The 23,967-nt window shown below is 46.4% G+C and overlaps 1 protein-coding gene across 6 annotated transcripts in view; it reads left to right on the top strand.

The window, feature by feature from the left end:
- MTF2 (metal response element binding transcription factor 2) overlaps positions 1–23,967 on the top strand; it is a 181,035-nt gene that overhangs the window by 131,816 nt on the left and 25,252 nt on the right. For all 6 annotated transcript variants that reach the window (XM_063939878.1, XM_063939876.1, XM_063939874.1 and 3 more), the window contains 3 exons: positions 471–594; positions 7,230–7,297; positions 9,202–9,369. In XM_063939878.1, coding sequence (XP_063795948.1) covers positions 471–594; positions 7,230–7,297; positions 9,202–9,369 — 360 coding nt within the window. The remainder of the gene's footprint in view (positions 1–470; positions 595–7,229; positions 7,298–9,201; positions 9,370–23,967) is intronic.

The following is a 23,967-nucleotide window of genomic DNA, read 5'->3' as shown; positions in this document are numbered from 1 at the left end:
TCTATGTTTTTCTGTTACATTAAGAGACTACTTTAATATAGGCTAAATTAAACGCCACAGGAGATTTGCTGTTTTGTTGAATTTTTATTTTATGCGAAAACTACTGGTACTGTACTTGCATCATTACAAACTTTTTTTTTTTAATCGGGCAGGGCTACACGGTAGTATTTCTGATTGAGAGGCAATTGATAGTTTTGAAAATTAATGTATACTTTGTTCCATATACGTATGTACTCTTCTGCTGTATAAAACAATTTGCCAGTGCACTGATATACTCTCTGAAGTGACTTAAAAGTTTTAATTAAGCCCTTAGCACATTTTTCTCTACATGCGGTCATGTATTATTAATGGGATTTAAGTCTAGTCATCTAAGGTGTCACACTAAAAGCTCTGCTTTTTATTTTCTAGTATCTTTAAAAAATGTCCTTGTGGTAAAATCATCACATGGTGTTTTGTTCTTTGACTCCTAGGGTAGACATAGCACACCTCTGCCTATACAATCTAAGTGTAATTCATAAAAAGAAGTACTTTGATTCAGAACTTGAACTCATCACATATATAAATGATAATTGGGACCTATTACATCCTGGCGAGGTAGGTACTTGAAATGATTTGCAATCATCAATTTCTGCTCTAAAACACTTCACATTAAGAAGTTCTCTTGAGTACTTGTTATAGTGATGGTTCCAAAGTTATGACCTTTATGTGTGCATGAAACTCTAATGCTGAAGAATACAAACTGTATCCATAACAAATAGCTTTTTACATTTTCGGCATGAAATTTAACGAAGCACTTTTTTTTTTTTTTTTTTTAAATAAGGCAAACCCCGGGCTGCTTTACCGAGATCAGGGATCGATGTTGGACATGCTAATTCCATTTATTTTTAATGTGATTTTTAAATCACTAGTTCACATTATTCCTGCTTTGGAGATGATAGATAACACTTGCACTTTAAACGCACTCTTGGGCAGAGCCACTCTCAGAGATACCGCTTTTTGGGGGGGATTTATTGGTTTCTAAGTTTATTGGTAGCAGTCAAAGGGGTCAATTTAATTAGGTAAGCGCAGGGCGTGAAGTGCTGTTTCAACAGCATGTGAACGCCAGAAGTGGCACCTAATCATGCTCAGACTTTTTGAGTTAATCCCAAACTTTTTGCTAATATTTTTTATTTTGATTTTTTTTCTTGTGGAGGCGTATTTCTGAGGGTGTATTTACTGAGCTTCCTAGCATGTTTTAATCCTGAAATTTAAAAGGTCAGTGCTGTTGAAAACATTACCCTTTTAAAGTTTTGGTCTTAAACTGGTTTATAAAGTTGCAACTTGACAAGCCACCAGATGGTAATTTAACCCCAATGGCTGGATTAAATTGTCTGCGGTAGTAATGGTGGTAGCCTCAGGTTTTTACACCCAGAGATATTCAATGACAGCCTGTTTACCTTGTGTGGTAAATTATCCGCTAGCGCACGATAACTCATAGAATCTGGGATAAGTACAGTACACCGAGCTATGGGATAACATGTTTGCAGCACCCGCGCTAAGGGCACTTAACACTAATTTCTCATACGTCCTTGAGTATGCTGGGGACTCCGTAAGGACCATGGGGTATAGACGGGCTCCGCAGGAGATAGGGCACCTAAAAAGAACTTTGACTATGGGTGTGCACTGGCTCCTCCCTCTATGCCCCTCCTCCAGACCTCAGTTAGATCTTGTGCCCAGAGGAGAATGGGTGCACTGCAGAGAGCTCTCCAGAGTTTTCTGTGGAAAAATTATTTTGTTAGGTTTTTTATTTTCAGGGAGTCCTGTTGGCAACAGGCTCCCTGCATCGTGGGACCGAGGAGAGAGAAGCAGAGCTGGCTTGTCAAGTTGGGCACTGCTTCTAAGGCTACTGGACACCATTAGCTCCAGAGGGAGTCTGAACACAGGTCTCACCTGGGGTTCGTCCCGGAGCTGCGCCGCCGTCCTAACAGATGCCGAAGATAGAAGCCGGATAGAGAAGTCAGAAGACATCTTAGGCGGCAGAAGACATCAGATCTTCATGAGGTAAGGCGCGCAGCGGTAAGCTGCGCGCCATTGCTCCCAGTCTCACACACACAGAGCAGCACTGAAGGGTGCAGGGCACAGGGGGGTGGGCGGGCGCCCTGGGCAGCAATAAACCTCACATTTTGGCACAAATACAGTTGGATTAGACTGCTGAGGCAGTAAATTTATGATCCCCCGCCATTTTATTGAAAAATCACTGGGACCGAAGCCCGCCGTCGGGTGGGCGGGGCTTGATCCTCAGCACTAACCAGCGCCATTTTCTCCACAGAAGCTGCATGAGAGAAAACGCTGGCTCCCTGGTCTCTTCCCTGCTGAACACAGGCTGGGAAAAAGAGGAGGGGGGCACATTAGCGACGCAGTGAGTGGGAATTGGCATATTATATATAGAAAAGCGCTATCTGGACATAATTTTCCAGTGTTTTTAAGCGCTGGTGTGTGCTGGCATACTCTCTCTCTGTCTCTCCTTAGGGCCTGGTTGGGGTTTTGTCCCCTTATAGGTTAATCCCTGTGTGTGTGGGGTGTCGGTACGCGTGTGTCGACATGTCTGAGGCGGAAGGCTTCTCCAAGGAGGAGGTGGAGCAAATGAGTGGTGTGTCCCCGTCGGTTGTGCCGACTCCAGATTGGATGGACATGTGGCATATGTTGAATGTAAGTGTGGCATCTTTACATAAAAGGCTTGATAAGGCTGGTTTAGGGGGGACATCAGGGGGTCAATCCTCAGATTGGACCGACTCTCAGGGCCCGTCGGGGTCTCAAAAGCGTCCCTTAACACAAGACACTACTACCGACACGGATTCTGATTCCAGTGTCGACTATGACGAAGTAAAATTGCACCCTAGGGTGACTAAAACCATTCAGTGTATGATTGTGGCAATAAGGGATGTGTTGCATATTGTGGATGAACCTTCGGTCCCCGACACAAGGGTACACATGTTTAAGGAAAAGAAACAGATTATTAATTTTCCCACATCTCATGAATTAAATTAATTCTTTGGAAAAGCTTGGGAGACTCCGGATAAGAGACCGCAGATCCCCAAAAGAATTTATATGGCATACCCTTTCCCTAAGCAGGACAGGGAGATTTGGGAATCACCCCCCACTGTGGACAAGGCCCTGACGCGCTTGTCCAAGAAAGTGGCGCTACCGTCTCCTGACACAGCGGCCCTTAAGGACCCTGCAGATCGCAGGCAAGAAACTACCTTAAAGTGTATTTATTCTCATACGGGTGCTGTGTTAAGACCGACAATTGCGTCGGCATGGGTGTGTAGCGCAATTGCAGCTTGGACAGATGAGCTGACAGATCAATTTGATAATATGGATAAGGATACTATATTCCTAACTCTAGCCCATATTAAAGACGCAGTCTTATTTATGAGGGATGCTCAAAGGGACATTGGATTGCTAGCTTCTAGGGCCAATGCCATGTCTATCTCAGCGAGAAGATCCTTATGGACTCGCCAATGGACGGGTGATGCGGATTCCAAGAAACATATGGAAGTACTACCCTATAAGGGGATGTATTGTTTGGGGATGGGCTGACGGACCTGGTTTCCACAGCTACAGCAGGTAAATCAAATTTTTTACCATATATTCCCTAACAGCAAAAGAAAGTAACACCCTATCAGATGCAGTCCTTTCGGTCGCACAAGTCCAAAAGAGGTCTGGGAGCCTCTTTCCTCGCCAGAGGTAAGGGCAGAGGCAAAATAGCACCTGCTTCGGCAGGTGCCCAGAAACAAAAGTCCTCCCCGGCTGCTCCAAAACCCACAGCATGACGCTGGGGCTCCCCTGAGGGAGTCAGCACCGGTGGGGGCACGTCTTCGACTTTTTAGTCAGGCCTGGGTCAGTTCGGACCTGAATCCCTGGGTGTTGGAAATAGTTTCCCAGGGTTACAGATTGGAATTTGAGGAGGTGCCCCCGAGCCGATTTTTCAAATCGGCCCTACCAGCTTCCACATCGGAAAGGGATGTAGTGTTAGCTGCAATTCAAACGCTGTGTATACAGCAAGTGATAATCAAGGTTCCCCTGCACCAGCAGGGAAGAGGTTACTATTCAACCCTATTTGTGGTCCGGAAACCGGACGGTTCGGTCAGACCTATTTTGAATCTGAAATCCCTAAACCTGTACATAAAAGGATTCAAATTCAAAATGGAATCTCTCAGAGTGATAATAGCCAACATAGAGGAGGGGGAGTTTATGGTGTCTCTGGACATAAAGGATGCGTACCTTCATGTCCCCATATATGCCCCCCATCAGGAATACCTGAGATTCGCTGTACAGGATTGTCATTACCAATTTCAGACGTTGCCGTTTGGACTTTCCACGGCCCCGAGGATTTTCACCAAGATAATGGCGGAAATGATGGTGGTCCTGCGCAAGCATGGAATCACAATTATCCCACACTTGGACGATCTCCTGATAAAAGCGAGATCAAGGGAGAAATTGCTGAGCAGTGTGGCGCGCTCTCAGAGTGCTCCAGCAACACGGTTGGATTCTAAATCTACCGAAGTCAGTTGATTCCGACAACTCGACTACCGTTCCTAGGTATGATACTGGATACGGAACAAATGAAGGTCTTCCTCCCAATAGAGAGAGCCCAAGACATCCAGAACATGGTCAGAGACCTGCTAAAACCGAAAAGGGTGTCAGTTCACCAATGCACTCGAGTTCTGGGGGAAATGGTGGCGGCCTACGAGGCCATTCCCTTCGGAAGGTTCCATGCAAGGACTTTTCAATGGGACCTTCTGGACAAGTGGTCCGGGTCCCATCTGCACTTACATCGGAAAATAACTCTGTCCCCAGGGACCAGAGTGTCCCTCCTGTGGTGGTTGCAAAGTGCTCACCTCCTGGAGGGTCGCAGGTTCGGAATTCAGGATTTGATCCTGGTTACAACGGACGCGAGCCTCCAAGGATGGGGAGCGGTCACACAGGCAAAGACTTTTCAGGGGCTTTGGTCAGAACCAGGAGTCCTGTCTACACATCAATGTGTTGGAACTCAGGGCCATTTACAACGGCCTTCGACAAGCGGAGAGTCTTCTTCGAAACCTACCGGTTCTGTTTCAATCAGACAATGTCACAGCAGTGGCTCATGTGAACCGCCAAGGCGGGACCAGAAGCAGAGTCGCGATGGCGGAAGCCACAAGGATCCTTCGCTGGACGGAAAATCATGTAAGCGCTCTGTCGGCTGTCTTCATTCCGGGAGTGGACAAGTGGGAAGCAGAATTCCTCAGCAGACACGATCTCCATCCTGGAGAGTGGGGCCTTCATCAAGAAGTCTTTGCAGACGTAACACGTCTTTGGGGAACTCCTCAAATAGACATGATGGCGTCACGCCTCAACAAAAAACTTCGGAGGTATTGCGCCAGGTCTCGGGGCCCTCGGGCAGTAGCAGTAGACGCACTGGTAACACCGTGGGTGTTCGAATCGTTCTACGTGTTTCCTCCTCTTCCTCTCATCACGAAAGTGTTGAGGATCATAAGACGAAGAGGAGTACAGACGATACTCGTTGTCCCAGACTGGCCTCGAAGGGCCTAATACTTGGATCTACAAGAGATGCTCACAGGATCGATCGATTTTTCTTTCAGAAGGAATTGGCTTCTCTTCCAGAAGTCCAGACGTTTGTAAAGGGAGTGCTGCACATCCAGCCCCCTTTTGTGGCTCCAGTGTGCCTCCAGTGGCTCCATGGGACCTGGACGTGGTGTTGCAGTTCCTAAAATCACACTGGTTTGAACCGCTTAACAAGGTTGAGTTGAAATTTCTTACCTGGAAGGTGGTCATGTTGTTGGCCTTAGCATCAGCAAGGCGAGTGTCCGAATTGGCGGCTTTGTCACACAAGAGCCCCTACTTGATTTTTCATGTGGATTGAGCTGAATTGAGGACACGTCCGCAATTTTTGCCTAAAGTGGTTTCTTCGTTCCATATGAATCAACCTATTGTGGTGCCTGTGGCTACAGGTGACCTGGAGGATTCCAGATCCCTGGACGTAGTCAGGGCCTTAAAAATTTATGTAGCCAGGACGGCTAGAATTGGGAAAACAGAGGCTCTGTTTGTTTTGTATGCGGCCAATAAGATTGGCGCTCCTGCTTCCAAGCAGACTATTGCTCGCTGGATCTGTAATACGATTCAGCAGGCTCACTCTACGGCTGGATTGCCGGTACCAAATTCGGTTAAGGCCCATTCCACTAGGAAGGTGGGCTCTTCTTGGGCAGCTGCCCGAGGCGTCTCGGCATTACAACTTTGCCGAGCGGCGATTTGGTCGGGGTCAAACACTTTTGCTAAATTCTACAAGTTTGATACTCTGGCTGATGAGGACCTAGCGTTTGCTCAGTCGGTGCTGCAGAGTCATACGCACTCTCCCGCCCGATTGGATGCTTTGGTATAAACCCCATGGTCCTTACAGAGTCCCCAGCATCCTCTAGGACGTAAGAGAAAATAAGATTTTAAACCTACCGGTAAATCTATTTCTCCTAGTCCGTAGAGGATGCTGGGCGCCCGTCCCAGTGCGGAAACTCTGCAAGACTTGTATATAGTTGTTGCTTACAGAAGGGTTATGTTACAGTTGACATCGGCCTTGGACCGTTACTGTCGTTTGTTCATACTGTTAACTGGTTATGTATGTTCCAGGTTACATGGTATGATTGGTGTGGGCTGGTATGAATCTTGCCCTTGGATTGCTAAATCCTACCTTGTATTGTCCATCTCCTCTGGGCACAGTTCTCTAACTGAGGTCTGGAGGAGGGGCATAGAGGGAGGAGCCAGTGCACACCCATAGTCAAAGTTCTTTTTAGGTGCCCTATCTCCTGCGGAGCCCATCTATACACCATGGTCCTTACGGAGTCCCCAGCATCCTCTACGGACTAGGAGAAATAGATTTACCGGTAGGTTTAAAATCTTATATTTTGTTTGAGCCTTCATTTAGGCTCAAACAGAATCCATGTTAAGTGCAGCCCATTGGCTGATTGCGAGCTCTAATTCAATAGCCCCAGCAGATAAATTAGCCCGTGGTAATAAAACATGGCTAATTAAATCTGGCCCTAAATCTGTTGTGTGCATTTTATAATGAGTTTTCACAATTCAACATTTGTATCCACACATTTAACTACAGTATATCTTCTACATGATGTAAAAGGGTCTGCATTTATCCCTAGAATTGCATGTCTTTATTGCGTGAAAGTGACTGTCATTTCTTCTAGCTGGCTGACATCCCCAAATCTGATCGATATGAACATATTCTGGATGCATTGAATGAAAATAAGACTATGTAAGTTTCTTCCTTTTGACGTGTAAAGGAACTTTTTATAAAATGTAGCATTTACGTCCACCTGTCTTTTGCATACCATTACAAGAGACAAATACATTTGCTGTATGTTTAAAACTATATCGTTCTTGCTGAATTGGCCTTTTCTTATGCTTGACCTTTTTCCCATGAAGTTATCTATACTATATGCAGCTAAGTCTTTGATACTGTGGTTTCAGTAGATATTTAGCAGACCTGTAAATGTTCCTTGCATTTCCTAAAATACACTGTTTCACTAATGCCGACTGAGTCACTGCTAGTGACCCTGCAGCTTCTTAGTGCAATCCGATATCTTTTTACCGCAGTTACAAACATGCCCAATAATGATTCTATAAATTTTGATGTTTCTCAATCACTATAAGTTTTGTGCTAACAAAACTGTAAAGGCCCCCATACATCAGCAATCAATTGGGGCAATTTGGTGTTTAGCAGATTGTGCAAGTATATAATGTATGGGATTCGCAGATTCAGACCAAAAATTGTTTGGGAATGTTAAATCAGTTTGTCCAACATGTTGGATTTCACAGATCAATTGAGTCCGTAGATTGCTTGTGTATTGTAACAATCGTCAGATTTGCAGACCGTTTGTAGTAAACTGATGAGCCTTTCAATATTATCAGATCTATATTTGCCGAAAATTATCGCAGATTGGTGGATTGGAGAATCTTTAAATCTGGGGGAAAATGTGTCTGCAAACGCTTTTTTTTTTTATTTTATTTTATTTTTTTTTTTACGGATGTGTGCGGGCCTTAATTTACATTTACACTCTGTTTTATACTTTTTGTTGGACAACAGTGTTTTGGGGAATGTTTCAGCAGATAGGTACAGTTAAATTATTTGGTAAATTAGCAGATTTTATATATAATATATATCCATTAAGTCCACACTCACTGCTGCAGTCCACAACATTGGCGGTGCTCCATAAAGGACTCCCAAGGAGTCCAAAATATATCCAGGGAAAGTACAGGCACTCACCACTTCCTTGATGATAAAGAAATTTATTGCCACTCACAGGTATGTCTCACATAGAGACGGTCAACAACATGTCAGCATATCGTGTCGACGTTTCGGCTCCATCCGAGCCTTTTTCAAGACAGAGAAGGTCACAACAGGTACATACGCAGCAGCTCATGGGCTGCTGGGTATGTACCTGTTGTGACCTTCTCTGTCTTGAAAAAGGCTCGGATGGAGCCGAAACGTCGACACGATATGCTGCCATGTTGTTGACCGTCTCTATGTGAGACATACCTGTGAGTGGCAATAAATTTCTTTATCATCAAGGAAGTGGTGAGTGCCTGTACTTTCCCTGGATATAGATAGATATAGATAGATATAGATATAGATATAGATAGATATAGATAGATATAGATAGATATAGATATAGATAGATATATAGATATGTAGATATATAGATATGTAGATATAGATATATATATAGATATATATAATTATATTTCCCCCCTACCCCCCAAGTGAATATTGTTGTGGTGTCACTGTTCTTGTCCTTGGTCTGACCCGGGATTTGGATCACCGTTCCAAGACGGGGTAGACCCGGGCTTGCCCCGTTCCCGCTGCAGTGCCCCCCCCAACCTTCAGACTGCCCATGGGACACTGGGTTGAGCCATTCCCACTGACAAAAATTCAGTGTTCATTTACAGAAACCCAGGATTTTCATGTCTGTGGAAAAGGGATATTAGGGAGCTGATGATGGAGGCCACTAGCTATACTGGTAGTCTATTATGTTATTTGAAAACTAAGTTAACACATGGAAGGGCCAGTAATGATTTTACTGAACGGCAACATTTGATTTCTAAGCTCCTCCAAGTGTGCAGTTGTGATACATTCACTTTTAATATTTAAAAACCCAGGTTTATGTCTGGAAAGGAAATTAAGAAAAAGAAACACTTGTTTGGTCTGAGGATTCGGGTTCCTCCTGTTCCTCCAAATGCTGCTGTAAAACTGGAGAAGGAAGAGAGCACATCCCATGAGTTCAAGATTAAGGGCAGGAAGTCATCAAAGCTTCTTCCTGTTACAAAGTAAGTGCCGTGGTCGGGGCAAAGAGGAATCTTCAGTGAAATCTTTTGGATGTATGTATCTCTCTTTGTGGTTGTATAATACCCTTAAAATAATACCTCCCTTTTTTTTGTGCTCATCATGGGATGACTGTATACAAGTACTTTGTTGTAGATATTTACCTAGTTTTTAAAGCTGGATATATATTGCAGGATGGCAGAGCACCTTCATACACTTACACTATGTATGGAGGCGATTTCCATTTAAAACCTGAAATTAACTGAATGGTGGATCGGAAAGGTTTGATAATCAAAGTGAGCTATCAGACCATTTTCCATGCAGTGAATGATATTGTCCCTGCACCAAAAAATTAAATGTTCAATCCAATCGTTTGGCCAGCTGTTTTGCTTGATTATTGTGTAGTGTATTGCCTGGTAAAGTAGTTTTAGGGGACACTGAGAATAATATTTGCAACTATCTTGCATATAACTTTTGTGTGTTTTATTTGTCAAGTTATTTACAGTGGCATGAAGTTTTTTGCCACCTACCTGATATCTTCTATTACTCTGGCTGGGTCCACAGGATAGCATTGGGATATGCCGGAGCGACAGCGGAAATGGCACCAAACAGTCACGAGCTTTCTGGCCTCCCAGGATGCATCGGGCTCCTCCATATAATCCTGCCCACCGACTCGGTCAAATCAGTTTTCTCTTACGTCCTAGTGGATGCTGGGGACTCTGTAAGGACCATGGGGATAGACGGGCTCCGCAGGAGACATGGGCACTAAAAAAGAACTTTAGGTTTGGGTGTGCACTGGCTCCTCCCTCTATGCCCCTCCTCCAGACCTCAGTTTGATACTGAGCCCAGAGGAGACTGGGTGCATTACAGGGAGCTCTCCTGAGTTTCCTGAAAGAAAGTGATTTTGTTAGGTTTTTTTTATTTTCAGGGAGCCTGCTGGCAACAGACTCCCTGCATTGAGGGACTGAGGGGAGAGAAGCAGACCTACTTTAATGCTAGGCTCTGCTTCTTAGGCTACTGGACACCATTAGCTCCAGAGGGAGTCTGAACGCAGGTCTCACCCTCGCCGTTCGTCCCGGAGCCGCGCCGCCGTCGTCCTCATAGAGCCGGAAGATAGAAGCCGGGTGAGTATGATAAGAAAGAAGACTTCAGAGGCGGCAGAAGACTTCGGATCTTCACTGAGGTAACGCTGCGCGCCATTGCTCCCGCACAACACACACGGCAGGCACTGTAAGGGTGCAGGGCGCAGGGGGGGTGCCCTGGGCAGCAATTTAAACCTCCGATCTGGCTAAAATGCATATATACAGGCTCTGCACTGTATATGGAGAATCCCCCGCAAGTTTTTTAAAAGATTTCAGCGGGACCGAAGCCCACCGCTGAGGGGGCGGAGCTTGATCCTCAGCACTCATCAGCGCCATTTTCTCCACAGCACACCTCTGAGCGGAAGCTCCCCGGACTCTCCCCTGCTGAACACTGTGAAAGAGGGTTTCAAAGGGGGGGGGGGGGGCACATAATTTGGCGCAGTGTTATATAATGGCGCTGTCTGGGTAAAAATATTGTTTCTCTAACGTCCTAGTGGATGCAGGGAACTCCGTAAGGACCATGGGGAATAGCGGGCTCCGAAGGAGGCTGGGCACTCTAGAAAGATTTATGACTACCTGGTGTGCACTGGCTCCTCCCACTATGACCCTCCTCCAAGCCTCAGTTAGATTTCGTGCCCGGCCGAGGTTGGATGCACACTAGGGGCTCTCCTGAGCCCTTAGAAAGAAAGTATAGTTTTAGGTTTTTTATTTTCAGTGAGACCTGCTGGCAACAGGCTCACTGCAGCGAGGGACTAAGGGGAGAAGAAGCGAACTCGCCTGCTTGCAGCCGGATTGGGCTTCTTAGGCTACTGGACACCATTAGCTCCAGAGGGATCGACCGCAGGCCCAGTCCTTGGTGTTCGGTCCCAGAGCCGCGCCGCCGTCCCCCTTACAGAGCCAGAAGCAAGAAGAGGTCCGGAAAAACGGCGGCAGAAGACATCAGTCTTCACCAAGGTAGCGCACAGCACTGCAGCTGTGCGCCATTGCTCCTCATGCACACTTCACACTCCGGTCACTGAGGGTGCAGGGCGCTTGGGGGGGGGGCGCCCTGAGCAGCAATAAAAACACCTTGGCTGGCAAAAATACCACAATATATAGCCCCAGAGGCTATATATGTGGTAAATACCCCTGCCAGAATCCAGAAAAAAGCGGGAGAATAGGCCGCGGAAAAGGGGTGGAGCTATCTCCCTCAGACACACTGGCGCCATTTCTCCTAAACAGATCCGCTGGAAGGAAGCTCCCTGGCTCTCCTCTGCAGTCTACACTACAGAACAGGGTAAAAACAGAGAGGGGGGGCACTAAATTTGGGCGCAATATATAATATAAAAAGCAGCTATAGGGGACATAACTCAGTTAGTCCCTGCATTATATAGCGCTCTGGTGTGTGCTGGCATACTCTCACTCTGTCCCCCCAAAGGGCTTTTGTGGGTCCTGTCCTCATTCGGAGCATTCCTTGTGTGTGTGCGGTGTGTCGGTACGGCTGTGTCGACATGTTTGATGAGGATAATGATGTGGAGGCGGAGCAGATGCCTTTAGAAGGGATGTCACCCCCTGCGGGGCAGACACCTGAATGGATGGGCTTATGGAAAGTAATGAGTGCACGTATAGACTCCTTATATAAGAAAATCGACGACATGCCAAATGTGGGACAGCCGACTTCTCAGCTCGTGCCTGCCCAGGCGTCGCAGGGGTCGTCAGGGGCTCTAAAACGCCCGCTACCTCAAGCAGACCCAGATGTCGACACTGATACTGACACCAGTGTCGACGACGAGTCAAACCTGATGCCCACTAAGGCCATTCACTGCATGATTGAAGCAATGAAAGAGGTGTTACACATTTCTGATATAACTACAGGTACCACTAAAAAGGGTATTATGTTTGGAGAGAAAAAACTACCCGTAGTTTTTCCCCCATCAGATGAATTAAATGAAGTTTGTGAAGAAGCGTGGGTTTTCCCTGATAAAAAATTGGTAATTCCTAAGAAGGTATTAATGGCGTTCCTTTTCCCGCCAGAGGATAGGTCACGTTGGGAAACACCCCCTAGAGTGGATAAAGCGCTCACACGTTTGTCTAAAAAGGTGGCACTACCGTCTCCGGATACGGCTGCCCTCAAGGAACCTGCTGATAGAAAGCAGGAGGCGATCCTGAAGTCTGTATATACACACACAGGCATTATACTTAGGCCAGTTATTGCGTCAGCTTGGATGTGCAGTGCTGCCGCTGCATGGTCAGATAAACTGTCAGAAAATATTGACACATTAGACAGAGACACGATCCTGTTAACCATAGACCATATAAAAGACTCAGTCTTATATATGAGAGATGCACAGAGGGAAATCTGCCGACTGGCATCTAAAGTAAGTGCATTGTCCATTTCTGCTAGGAGAGGCTTATGGACTCGCCAGTGGACAGGAGATGCAGATTCAAAAAAGCACATGGAAGTGTTACCATATAAGGGTGAGGAATTATTTGGGGATGGTCTTTCGGACCTAGTTTCCACAGCAACGTCTGGGAAGTCAGCATTTTTACCCCATGTCCCCTAACAGCCTAAGAAGGCGCCGTTTTATCAGGTTCAGTCCTTTCGGACCCAGAAAAACAGGCGTGGAAAAGGCGGGTCTTTTCTGTCCAGAGGCAGAGCTAGGGGAAAAAGGCTGCAACAAACAGCAGGTTCCCAGGAGCAAAAGTCCTCCCCCGCTTCTTCTTCCAAGTCCGCCGCATGACGGTGGGGCTCCACAGGCGGAGCCAGGTACGGTGGGGGGTCGCCTCAAAAATTTCAGCGATCAGTGGGTTCGCTCACAGGTGGATCCCTGGATCCTGCAAATAGTATCTCAGGGGTACAAGCTGTAATTCGTGGCGTCCCCACCCCACCGGTTCCTAAAATCTGCCTTGCCGATTGCTCCCTCAGACAGGGAGGCGGTGCTAGCGGCAATTCACAAGCTGTATTCCCAGCAGGTGATAATCAAGGTACCCCTACTTCAACAAGGCCGGGGTTATTATTCCACACTATTTGTGGTACCGAAACCGGACGGTTCGGTGAGACCCATTCTAAATTTGAAATCCTTGAACACATACATAAAGAAATTCAAGTTCAAGATGGAATCGCTCAGGGCGGTTATTGCAAGCCTGGACGAGGGGGATTACATGGTATCCCTGGACATCAAGGATGCTTACTTGCATGTCCCCATTTACCATCCTCACCAGGAGTACCTCAGATTTGTGGTACAGGATTGCCATTACCAATTCCAGACGCTGCCGTTTGGACTGTCCACGGCACCGAGAGTATTTACCAAGGTTATGGCGGAAATGATGATACTCCTTCGAAGAAAGGGAGTTTTAATTATCCCGTACTTGGACGATCTCCTAATAAAAGCGAGGTCCAAGGAACAGTTGTTGGTGGGAGTAGCACTATCTCAGGAAGTGCTGCACCAGCACGGCTGGATTCTGAATATCCCAAAGTCACAGCTGGTTCCGACGACACGGCTACTGTTCCTGGGTATGATTCTGGATACAGTCCAGAGAAAAGTGTTTCTCCCGGAGGAGAAAGCCAGGGAGTTGTCATCTCTAGTCAGAGACCTCCTGAAACCAAAACGGGTATCAGTGCATCACTGCACGCGGGTCCTGGGAAAGATGGTGGCTTCTTACGAAGCAATTCCCTTCGGCAGGTTCCATGCCAGAATCTTTCAGTGGGACCTGTTGGACCAGTGGTCCGGATCGCATCTTCAGATGCATCGCTTAATAACCCTGTCTCCAAGAACCAGGGTGTCTCTACTGTGGTGGCTGCAGAGTGCCGATCTTCTAGAGGGCCGCAGGTTCGGCATACAGGACTGGGTCCTGGTGACCACGGATGCCAGCCTTCGAGGCTGGGGGGCAGTCACACAGGGAAGAAACTTCCAAGGACTATGGTCGAGTCAGGAGACTTCCCTTCACATAAATATTCTGGAACTAAGGGCCATCTACAATGCCCTAAGTCAAGCAAAATCCCTGCTCCTACACCAGCCGGTGCTGATCCAGTCAGACAACATCACGGCAGTCGCCCATGTAAATCGACAGGGCGGCACAAGAAGCAGGATGGCGATGGCAGAAGCCACAAGAATTCTCCGATGGGCGGAGAATCATGTACTAGCACTGTCAGCAGTGTTAATTCCGGGAGTGGACAACTGGGAAGCAGACTTCCTCAGCAGACACGACCTCCACCCGGGAGAGTGGGAACTTCATCCAGAAGTCTTCCAGATGCTGGTAAACCGTTGGGAAAAACCACAGGTGGACATGATGGTGTCCTGCCTCAACAAAAAGTTAAAAAGATATTGCGCCAGGTCAAGGGACCCTCAGGCGATAGCTGTGGACGCTCTAGTGACACCGTGGGTGTACCGGTCAGTTTATGTGTTCCCTCCTCTGTCTCTCATACCAAAGGTATTGAGAATAATAAGAAAGCGAGGAGTAAACACAATTCTCATGGTTCCGGATTGGCCAAGACGAGCGTGGTACCCGGACTTTAAGAGATGCTCTCAGAGGACCCGTGGCCTCTACCGCTCAGACAGGACCTGCTACAGCAGGGGCCCTGTCTGTTCCAAGACTTACCGCGGCTGCGTTTGACGGCATGGCGGTTGAACACCGGATCCTGAAGGAAAAGGGTATTCCGGAAGAAGTCATTCCTACGCTTATTAAGGCCAGGAAAGATGTTACGGCAACGCATTATCACCGTATATGGCGAAAATATGTTGCATGGTGCGAGGCCAATAAGGCCCCAACAGAGGAATTTCAACTAGGTCGATTTCTGCATTTCCTGCAAGCAGGAGTGAATATGGGCCTAAAACTTGGCTCCATTAAAGTACAGATCTCGGCTCTGTCGATTTTCTTTCAAAAAGAACTAGCTTCAGTACCTGAAGTTCAGACTTTTGTAAAAGGAGTGCTGCATATTCAGCCCCCGTTTGTGCCTCCAGTGGCACCTTGGGATTTCAACGTGATGTTGAGTTTCTTAAAATCGCATTGGTTTGAGCCACTTAAAACCGTGGATCTGAAATATCTCACGTGGAAAGTGGTCATGTTATTAGCCTTGGCTTCAGCCAGGCGAGTGTCAGAATTGGCGGCTTTATCATGTAAAAGCCCTTATCTGATTTTCCATATGGATAGGGCAGAGTTGAGGACTCGTCCCCAATTTCTCCCTAAGGTGGTGTCAGCGTTTCACCTGAACCAGCCTATTGTGGTGCCGGCGGCTACTAGTGAATTGGATGACTCCAAGTTGCTAGACGTTGTCAGGGCCCTGAAAATATATGTTTCCAGGACGGCTGGAGTCAGAAAATCTGACTCGCTGTTTATCCTGTATGCACCCAACAAGCTGTGTGCTCCTGCTTCTAAGCAGTCTATTGCTCGCTGGATTTGTAGTACAATTCAGCTTGCACATTCTGTGGCAGGCATACCACAGCCAAAATCTGTAAAGGCCCATTCCACAAGGAAGGTGGGCTCATCTTGGGCGGCTGCCCGAGGGGTCTCGGCTTTACAACTTTGCCGAGCAGCTACTTGGTCAGGGGCAAATACGTTTGCAAAATTCTACAAATTTGATACCCTGGCTGAGGAGGACCTGGAGTTCTCTCATTCGGTGCTACAGAGTCGTCCGCACTCTCCCGCCCGTTTGGGAGCTTTGGTATAATCCCCATGGTCCTTACGGAGTTCCCAGCATCCACTAGGACGTTAGAGAAAATAAGAATTTACTCACCGGTAATTCTATTTTTCGTAGTCCGTAGTGGATGCTGGGCGCCCATCCCAAGTGCGGATTGTCTGCAATACTTGTAAATAGTTATTGTTAACTAAAGGGTTATTGTTGAGCCATCTGTTGAGAGGCTCAGTTGTTGTCATACTATCAAACTGGATATAGTATCACGAGTTGTACGGTGTGATTGGTGTGGCTGGTAAGAGTCTTACCCGGGATTCTAAATTCTTCCTTATTATGTCTGCTCGTCCGGGCACGGTGTCCTAACTGAGGCTTGGAGGAGGGTCATAGTGGGAGGAGCCAGTGCACACCAGGTAGTCATAAATCTTTCTAGAGTGCCCAGCCTCCTTCGGAGCCCGCTATTCCCCATGGTCCTTACGGAGTTCCCAGCATCCACTACGGACTACGATAAATAGAATTACCGGTGAGTAAATTCTTATTTTTTCCCTGGGTCATTGGTGCTGGGTGTGTGCTGGCATACTCTCTCTCTGTCTCTCCAAAGGGCCTTGCGGGGTAACTGTCTTCAGATAAGATAATTCCCTGAATGTGTGGTGTCGTTACGCGTGTGTCGGCATGTCTGAGGTAGAAGGCTCTCCTAGGGAGGAGGTGGAGCAAATGAGTGTGGTGTCTCCGTCGGCAACACCGACACCTGACTGGTTGGATATGTGGAATGTTTTAAGTGCTAATGTGAATTTATTGCACAAAAGGTTGGACAAATCTGACTCCAGGGAGTGTACAGGGAGTCGAGCCCTGCCTGCCACTATGTCGCAGGGACCTTCTGGGTCTCAAAAGCGCCCACTATCCCAAATAGTAGACCCTAACACCGACACGGATTCTGACTCCAGCGTCGACTACGATGATGCAAAGTTACAGCCAAAATTGGCTAAAAGTTTTCCATATACGATTATTGCAATAAAGGATGTACTGCATATCACAGATGACCCCTCTGTCCCTGACACGAGGGTGCGTATGTATAAGGAAAAGAAACCTGAGGTAACCTTTCCCCCATCTCATGAACTGCAGATTCCCAAAAGGATTCTTATGGCGTATCCTTTCCCGACTAAGGACAGGATACGGTGGGAATCCTCCCCAAGGGTGGACAAAGCGTTGACACGCTTATCCAAAAAGGTAGCGCTGCCATCCCAAGATATGGCAACCCTCAGGGATCCTGCTGATCGCAAGCAGGAGACTACCGTGAACTCCATTTACACACATTCTGGTACCTTACTCAGACCGGCGATAGCGTCTGCTTGGGTTTGTAGCGCTGTTGCAGCATGGACAGATACCTTATCGGCGGAATTTGATACCCTGGATAAGGATACCATTTTATTGACCCTGGGTCATATTAAAGATGCTGTCTTATACATGAGAGATGCTCAAAGAGACATTGGCCTACTGGGTTCTAGGATCAACGCTATGGCGATTTCTGCTAGACGAGTCCTATGGACCCGACAATGGACGGGTGAGGCCGACTCAAAGAGGCATATGGAGGTTTTACCTTACAAGGGTGAGGAATTGTTTGGGGAAGGTCTCTCGGACCTAGTTTCCACAGCCACGGCAGGTAAATCAACTTTTTTGCCTTATGTTTCCTCACAGCCTAAGAAAGCGCCACATTATCAGATGCAGTCCTTTCGGTCACATAGAAACGAGAGTACGGGGATCGTCCTTTCTTGGCAGAGGTAAGGGTAGAGGGAAAAAGCTGCCTACCACAGCTAGTTCCCAGGAGCAGAAGTCCTCCCCGGCCTCTACAAAATCCACCGCATGACGCTGGGGCTCCGTTGAGGGTTGATTACTCAACCCTGTTTGTAGTCCCGAAACCGGACGGTTCGGTCAGATCCATTTTAAATTTAAAATCCTTAAACCTATACTTAAAAAGGTTCAAGTTCAAGATGGAATCGCTCAGAGCGGATTTTATGGTGTCCCTGGACATAAAGGATGCATACCTTCATGTTACCATGTTACAACAGGGGTCCTGTCTGTTCCAAGACTGTTCCAAGACTTACTGCGGCTACGTTTGACGGCATGGCGGTTGAACGTCGGATCCTAGCGGAAAAGGGCATTCCGGATGAGGTCATTCCTACTCTGATAAAGGCTAGGAAGGACGTGACAGCTAAACATTATCACCGTATATGGCGAAAGTATGTTTCTTGGTGTGAGTCCAGGAATGCTCCTCCGGAAGAATTCCATCTGGGCCGTTTCCTTCACTTCCTACAGACTGGAGTGACTTTGGGCCTAAAATTAGGCTCCATTATGGTTCAGATTTCGTCCCTATCCATCTTCTTTCAGAAGGAATTGGCTTCTCTCCCAGAAGTACAGACTTTTGTGAAGGGAGTGCTGCATATTCAGCCTCCTTTTGTACCTCCAGTGTCACCCTGGGAGCTTAACGTGGTGTTGCGGTTCCTTAAGTCTCACTGGTTTGAACCACTTCAAACGGTGGAATTAAAATATCTCACTTGGAAAGTGGTCATGTTGTTAGCCTTGGCATCGGCTAGGCGAGTGTCGGAGTTGGCGGCTTTGTCTCACAAAAGCCCCTATCCGGTTTTCCATGTGGATAGAGCAGAATTGCTGACTCGTCCTCAATTCTTGCCCAAGGTGGTTTCATCTTTTCATATGATCCAACCTATTGGGGTGCCTGTGGCTACGCGAGACTTGGAGGATTCCGAGTCCCTTGATGTGGTCAGGGCTTTGAAAATTAACGTGGCCAGAACGGCTCGGGTCAGAAAAACAGAGGCACTGTTTGTCCTGTATGCAGCCGACAAGGTTGGCGCTCCTGCTTCGAAGCAGCCTATTGCTCGCTGGATCTGTAACACGATTCAGCAGGCTCATTCTACGGCTGGATTGCCGTTACCAAAATCGGTAAAGGCCCATTCCACTAGGAAGTTGGGCTCTTCTTGGGCGGCTGCCCGAGGGGTCTCAGCATTACAGCTGTGCCGAGCTGCTACTTGGTCGGGTTCAAACACTTTTGCAAAATTCTATAGGTTTGATACCCTGGCTGAGGAGGACCTCATGTTTGCTCAATCGGTGCTGCAGAGTCATCCGCACTCTCCCGCCCGTTTGGGAGCTTTGGTATAATCCCCATGGTTCTTACGGAGTCCCCAGCATCCTCTAGGACGTTAGAGAAAATAAGATTTTACTTACCGGTAAATCTATTTCTCGTAGTCCGTAGAGGATGCTGGGCGCCCGTCCCAAGTGCGGACTACTTCTGCAATACTTGTATATAGTTATTGCTTCAATAAGGGTTACGTTATAGTTGCATCTGTCTTGCACTGATATGTTGTTTTCATACTGTTAACTGGGTAGTTGTCACAAGTTATACGGTGTGATTGGTGTGGCTGGTATGAATCTTGCCCTTGGATTAACAAAATCCTTTCCTTGTACTGTCCTTCTCCTCTGGGCACAGTTTCTCTAACTGATGTCTGGAGGAGGGGCATAGAGGGAGGAGCCAGTGCACACCAGGAACTAAATTCTTTCTTAAAGTGCCTAGGTCTCCTGCGGAGCCCGTCTATCCCCATGGTCCTTACGGAGTCCCCAGCATCCTCTACGGACTACGAGAAATAGGTTTACCGGTAAGTAAAATCTTATTTATCTCTGAAACCACTTGGGACACTGGATGCCCGCCTTGGTGCTGTCAGCCTGCGTGTTTTTGTTAAATTTAGTTCAAACGGTTTTGATTATTATGTTAGATCTTGGTTGCTGTTTGACATGTTAGTACCGTTGTTTCCTTCCCGTATTGCTTTGATTTTCATGTTCCCTATTCTATCCATAAATTTTTCAAACTGGAGTGATTAGTGGGTGTCTGCATCCTTCACACCCCAGCTGTTTGAGATCTCCAGTGTCCCCGAGTTGATTCAGGGAAATGGATTTATCGTTAAGTACCAAAATCCTCTCTCCTTGATACGTTTGGCCAAAAATGTAAGCCCACCTACCACAGCAAGGTGATCTTTTATTAGGTGGGCCCCTAGCATTCCTAATACTTACACATTGGGCGGGATGTAATGCCGACAGAGTTGGCCGGAGGTGCGGGTTGCCGGCCAAACTCTCCCCAAAAAAAAGACAATCTACAAGGCAAAACGCTTACTTGTAAATGATTTCCAGTTTAAAAAGGTATTGGACTGCAATATATCCCACCCTGTATATACATTTATCCAGGACTTGCCTATCATAGAGCCAATGTAATGTGTAGCCTGCTATACACGCACACTAATTAAAATCTGCAGGTGGGTGGGGTCCAGACAGGAGGAGTCTCACCTGGACAAAAGCACTGTGTCCTGAGGTCTGGTTTTGAAAAGTACCCGATTACTCCAAACCCTTAATTTTTGTTTCTTTTGAGCCATCCAAAGACGGACTTGATGTCTTGCTGCTTAATTGGTATTCTCCCTCCAAATTTCTTGATAGAGCGGAATTCATGATTACGTTGATTATGGCAAAGTGCCCTTTCCATAAGCAACCTCTCACCATCAAGTTAACTATTATCATGGTTGACTGTTGGTATGCTGTTGTTTTTTTGTCATAAACGTTTTTTATTATTTTTCAAAGAGATTCATTTTACATATTAAGAACCAACATTTTCATAGTCGTCGTAGAAAAAGACAATGATACACAATCAAACAAACAGTGTTAGAATATATGGCTTCATCTAAATCTAGGATTCTCATTGTTTCGAAGTTTATAAGTTTGCGCTTCATAGTATACATGTTGGTATATTTGAGCATAAACACAAATTCCTTGAATTAGAAGAAGAGTTCGCTTACAGAAGTATAAAGAAAGAGATAGAATGGAGTAGGAGGAGAAAAGAAGTGATAGAGAAAGAAGCAGTTGGGGGGGGGGGGGAGTTGAGTTATGAGATCTTTAACGATAGGGAGCAAGGATACCCATAGAATTTTACTAGTTTCTTATGTTAATGCAATGGTGAAAATTTTTTTTGACATATCAAGGTAAGAGGTAGAAGGAGGCATAATTTGTGTCCTCTTGGCGGTTTCCATGCTAAAATCTTAACTCAGGCCATGATATGTCTCACATTTATACATTTATACAGTAGTATATGGATTTTAACATATAAAAGGCCACCATAATGTGAGAGTAAGCAATAATCGGCAGTTGTTCTATCTCATCCAAGGTCAGCCAACACGTAACAATTGCTCATGGTGATTCCATTCTTTGGACCCAAAGCGTGCAAAAATACGAGTCTGTATATCTTGTGATAAAGTGATGATATATGGTCTCCATTTTTTATAGAATAGAAGTATACCCTTCTCTACATTTTGGATAGTATGATACCTATCATAATATAGAATCCTCAGCATTTTCTGGTGTACTTCCCGTAAGGAGGGAGTAGTCTTATAAATCCAATGTTTAAGTATAACTTGTTTGGAAATAGTGACCATTAATATTAGTAATGGGTATAGGTGTGTATGTCTTTTATCTAATGTCCAAGGTGTAAAATCTGCTAACAATAGGGCTTGTGGGAGAAGAGTAGCTTTAATATCGTAAGTGTGTTTAATATATTGAACTACTTTGTTCCAAAATTTCTTTATGACCCCACATTCCCAAAAGTTGTGGAAGAATGTGGCTGAAGAATGAAAACATTTCAAGCATTTTCCTGATTCTTCTGGAACAAAATGTTTCCTTTGAGCTTGTGAAATATACGCCTTGTATATTGTTTTTATGTGTATTTCTTGTAGTGAGGAAGCTTGTAATAATCTTATCGTTTTGTCAAACTGATCAAATATACTGGTTGAGTCTTCTATTCTGGGAATAAACTGTACCCATGATGCAATAACTTGATTTTGTATTTTTTCATGTGTTACAGTAATCAGTTTATGATATAATGGTCTTGTCTTATATGATCTATTGTCTGCTCCTTTCATAATAAAGAATAAAGGATCTGTGCGTGGTAATGTAGTCATGTCTATTGACATTGATGAAATGTAGTGTCTGATTTGTAAATATGCATAGAAGGCGGACCTATGTACACCGTACCGTTCTTGTACCTCTGTAAAGGACAGCATAGTGCCTCCAGGGTCAAACACATCTGCTATTTCTCTATCGTCCTTGTGGATGCTGGGGTTCCTGAAAGGACCATGGGGAATAGCGGCTCCGCAGGAGACAGGGCACAAAAAGTAAAGCTTTCCGATCAGGTGGTGTGCACTGGCTCCTCCCCCTATGACCCTCCTCCAGACTCCAGTTAGATTTTTGTGCCCGGCCGAGAAGGGTGCAATCTAGGTGGCTCTCCTAAAGAGCTGCTTAGAGAAAGTTTAGCTTAGGTTTTTTATTTTACAGTGAGTCCTGCTGGCAACAGGATCACTGCAACGAGGGACTTAGGGGAGAAGGAGTGAACTCACCTGCGTGCAGGATGGATTGGCTTCTTGGCTACTGGACATCAGCTCCAGAGGGACGATCACAGGTACAGCCTGGATGGTCACCGGAGCCGCGCCGCCGGCCCCCTTGCAGATGCTGAAGTAAGAAGAGGTCCAGAATCGGCGGCTGAAGACTCCTGCAGTCTTCTAAAGGTAGCGCACAGCACTGCAGCTGTGCGCCATTTTCCTCTCAGCACACTTCACACGGCAGTCACTGAGGGTGCAGGGCGCTGGGAGGGGGGCGCCCTGGGAGGCAAATGAAAACCTTTTTTGGCGAAAAATACCTCACATATAGCCCCCAGAGGCTATATGGAGATATTTAACCCCTGCCAAGATTCACTAAATAGCGGGAGACGAGCCCGCCGAAAAAGGGGCGGGGCCTATCTCCTCAGCACACAGCGCCATTTTCTCTCACAGAAAGCCTGGAGAGAAGGCTCCCAGGCTCTCCCCTGCACTGCACTACAGAAACAGGGTTAAAACAGAGAGGGGGGGCACTGATTTTGGCGATATTGAGATATATATAAAGATGCTATAAGGGAAAACACTTATATAAGGTTGTCCCTATATAATTATAGCGTTTTGGTGTGTGCTGGCAAACTCTCCCTCTGTCTCCCCAAAGGGCTAGTGTGGGTCCTGTCCTCTGTCAGAGCATTCCCGGTGTGTGTGCTGTGTGTCGGTACGTGTGTGTCGACATGTATGAGGACGATGTTGGTGAGGAGGCGGAGAAATTGCCTGTAATGGTGATGTCACTCTCTAGGGAGTCGACACCGGAATGGATGGCTTATTTAGGGAATTACGTGAGAATGTCAACACGCTGCAAGGTCGGTTGACGACGTGAGACGGCCGACAAACTATTAGTACCGGTCCAGGCGTCTCAGAAACACCGTCAGGGGCGTTAAAAACGCCCATTTACCTCAGTCGGTCGACACAGACACAGACACGGACACTGAATCCAGTGTCGACGGTGAATAAACAAACGTATTTCTCATTAGGGCCACATGTTAAGGGCAATGAAGGAGGTGTTGCATATTTCTGATACTACAAGTACCACAAAAAAGGGTATTATGTGGGAGTGAAAAAACTACCTGTAGTTTTTCCTGAATCAGATAAAATAAAATGAAGTGTGTGATGATGCGTGGGGTTACCCCGATAGCAAATATTGGCGTTATACCCTTTCCCGCCAGAAATTAGGGCGCGTTGGGAAACACCCCTTAGGGTGATAAGGCGCTCACACGCTTATCAAGTGGCGTTACCGTCTCCAGATACGGCCGCCCTCAAGGAGCCAGCTGATAGGAAGCTGGAAAGATATCCTAAAAAGTATATACACACATACGGTGGTTATACTGCGACCAGCGATCGCCATCAGCCTGGAGATGCAGTGCTGGGTTGGCTTGGTCGGATTCCCTGACTGAAAATATTTTATTCATATAGAGCATTTAATAGGATGCATTCTATATA

Source organism: Pseudophryne corroboree, chromosome 9 (genome assembly GCF_028390025.1).
Source record: "Pseudophryne corroboree isolate aPseCor3 chromosome 9, aPseCor3.hap2, whole genome shotgun sequence".
In the NCBI taxonomy this organism is placed as follows: domain Eukaryota; kingdom Metazoa; phylum Chordata; class Amphibia; order Anura; family Myobatrachidae; genus Pseudophryne; species Pseudophryne corroboree.
The sequence above is the reverse complement of the archived record's forward strand: the minus strand, read 5'-3'. Positions and strand labels throughout refer to the sequence as shown.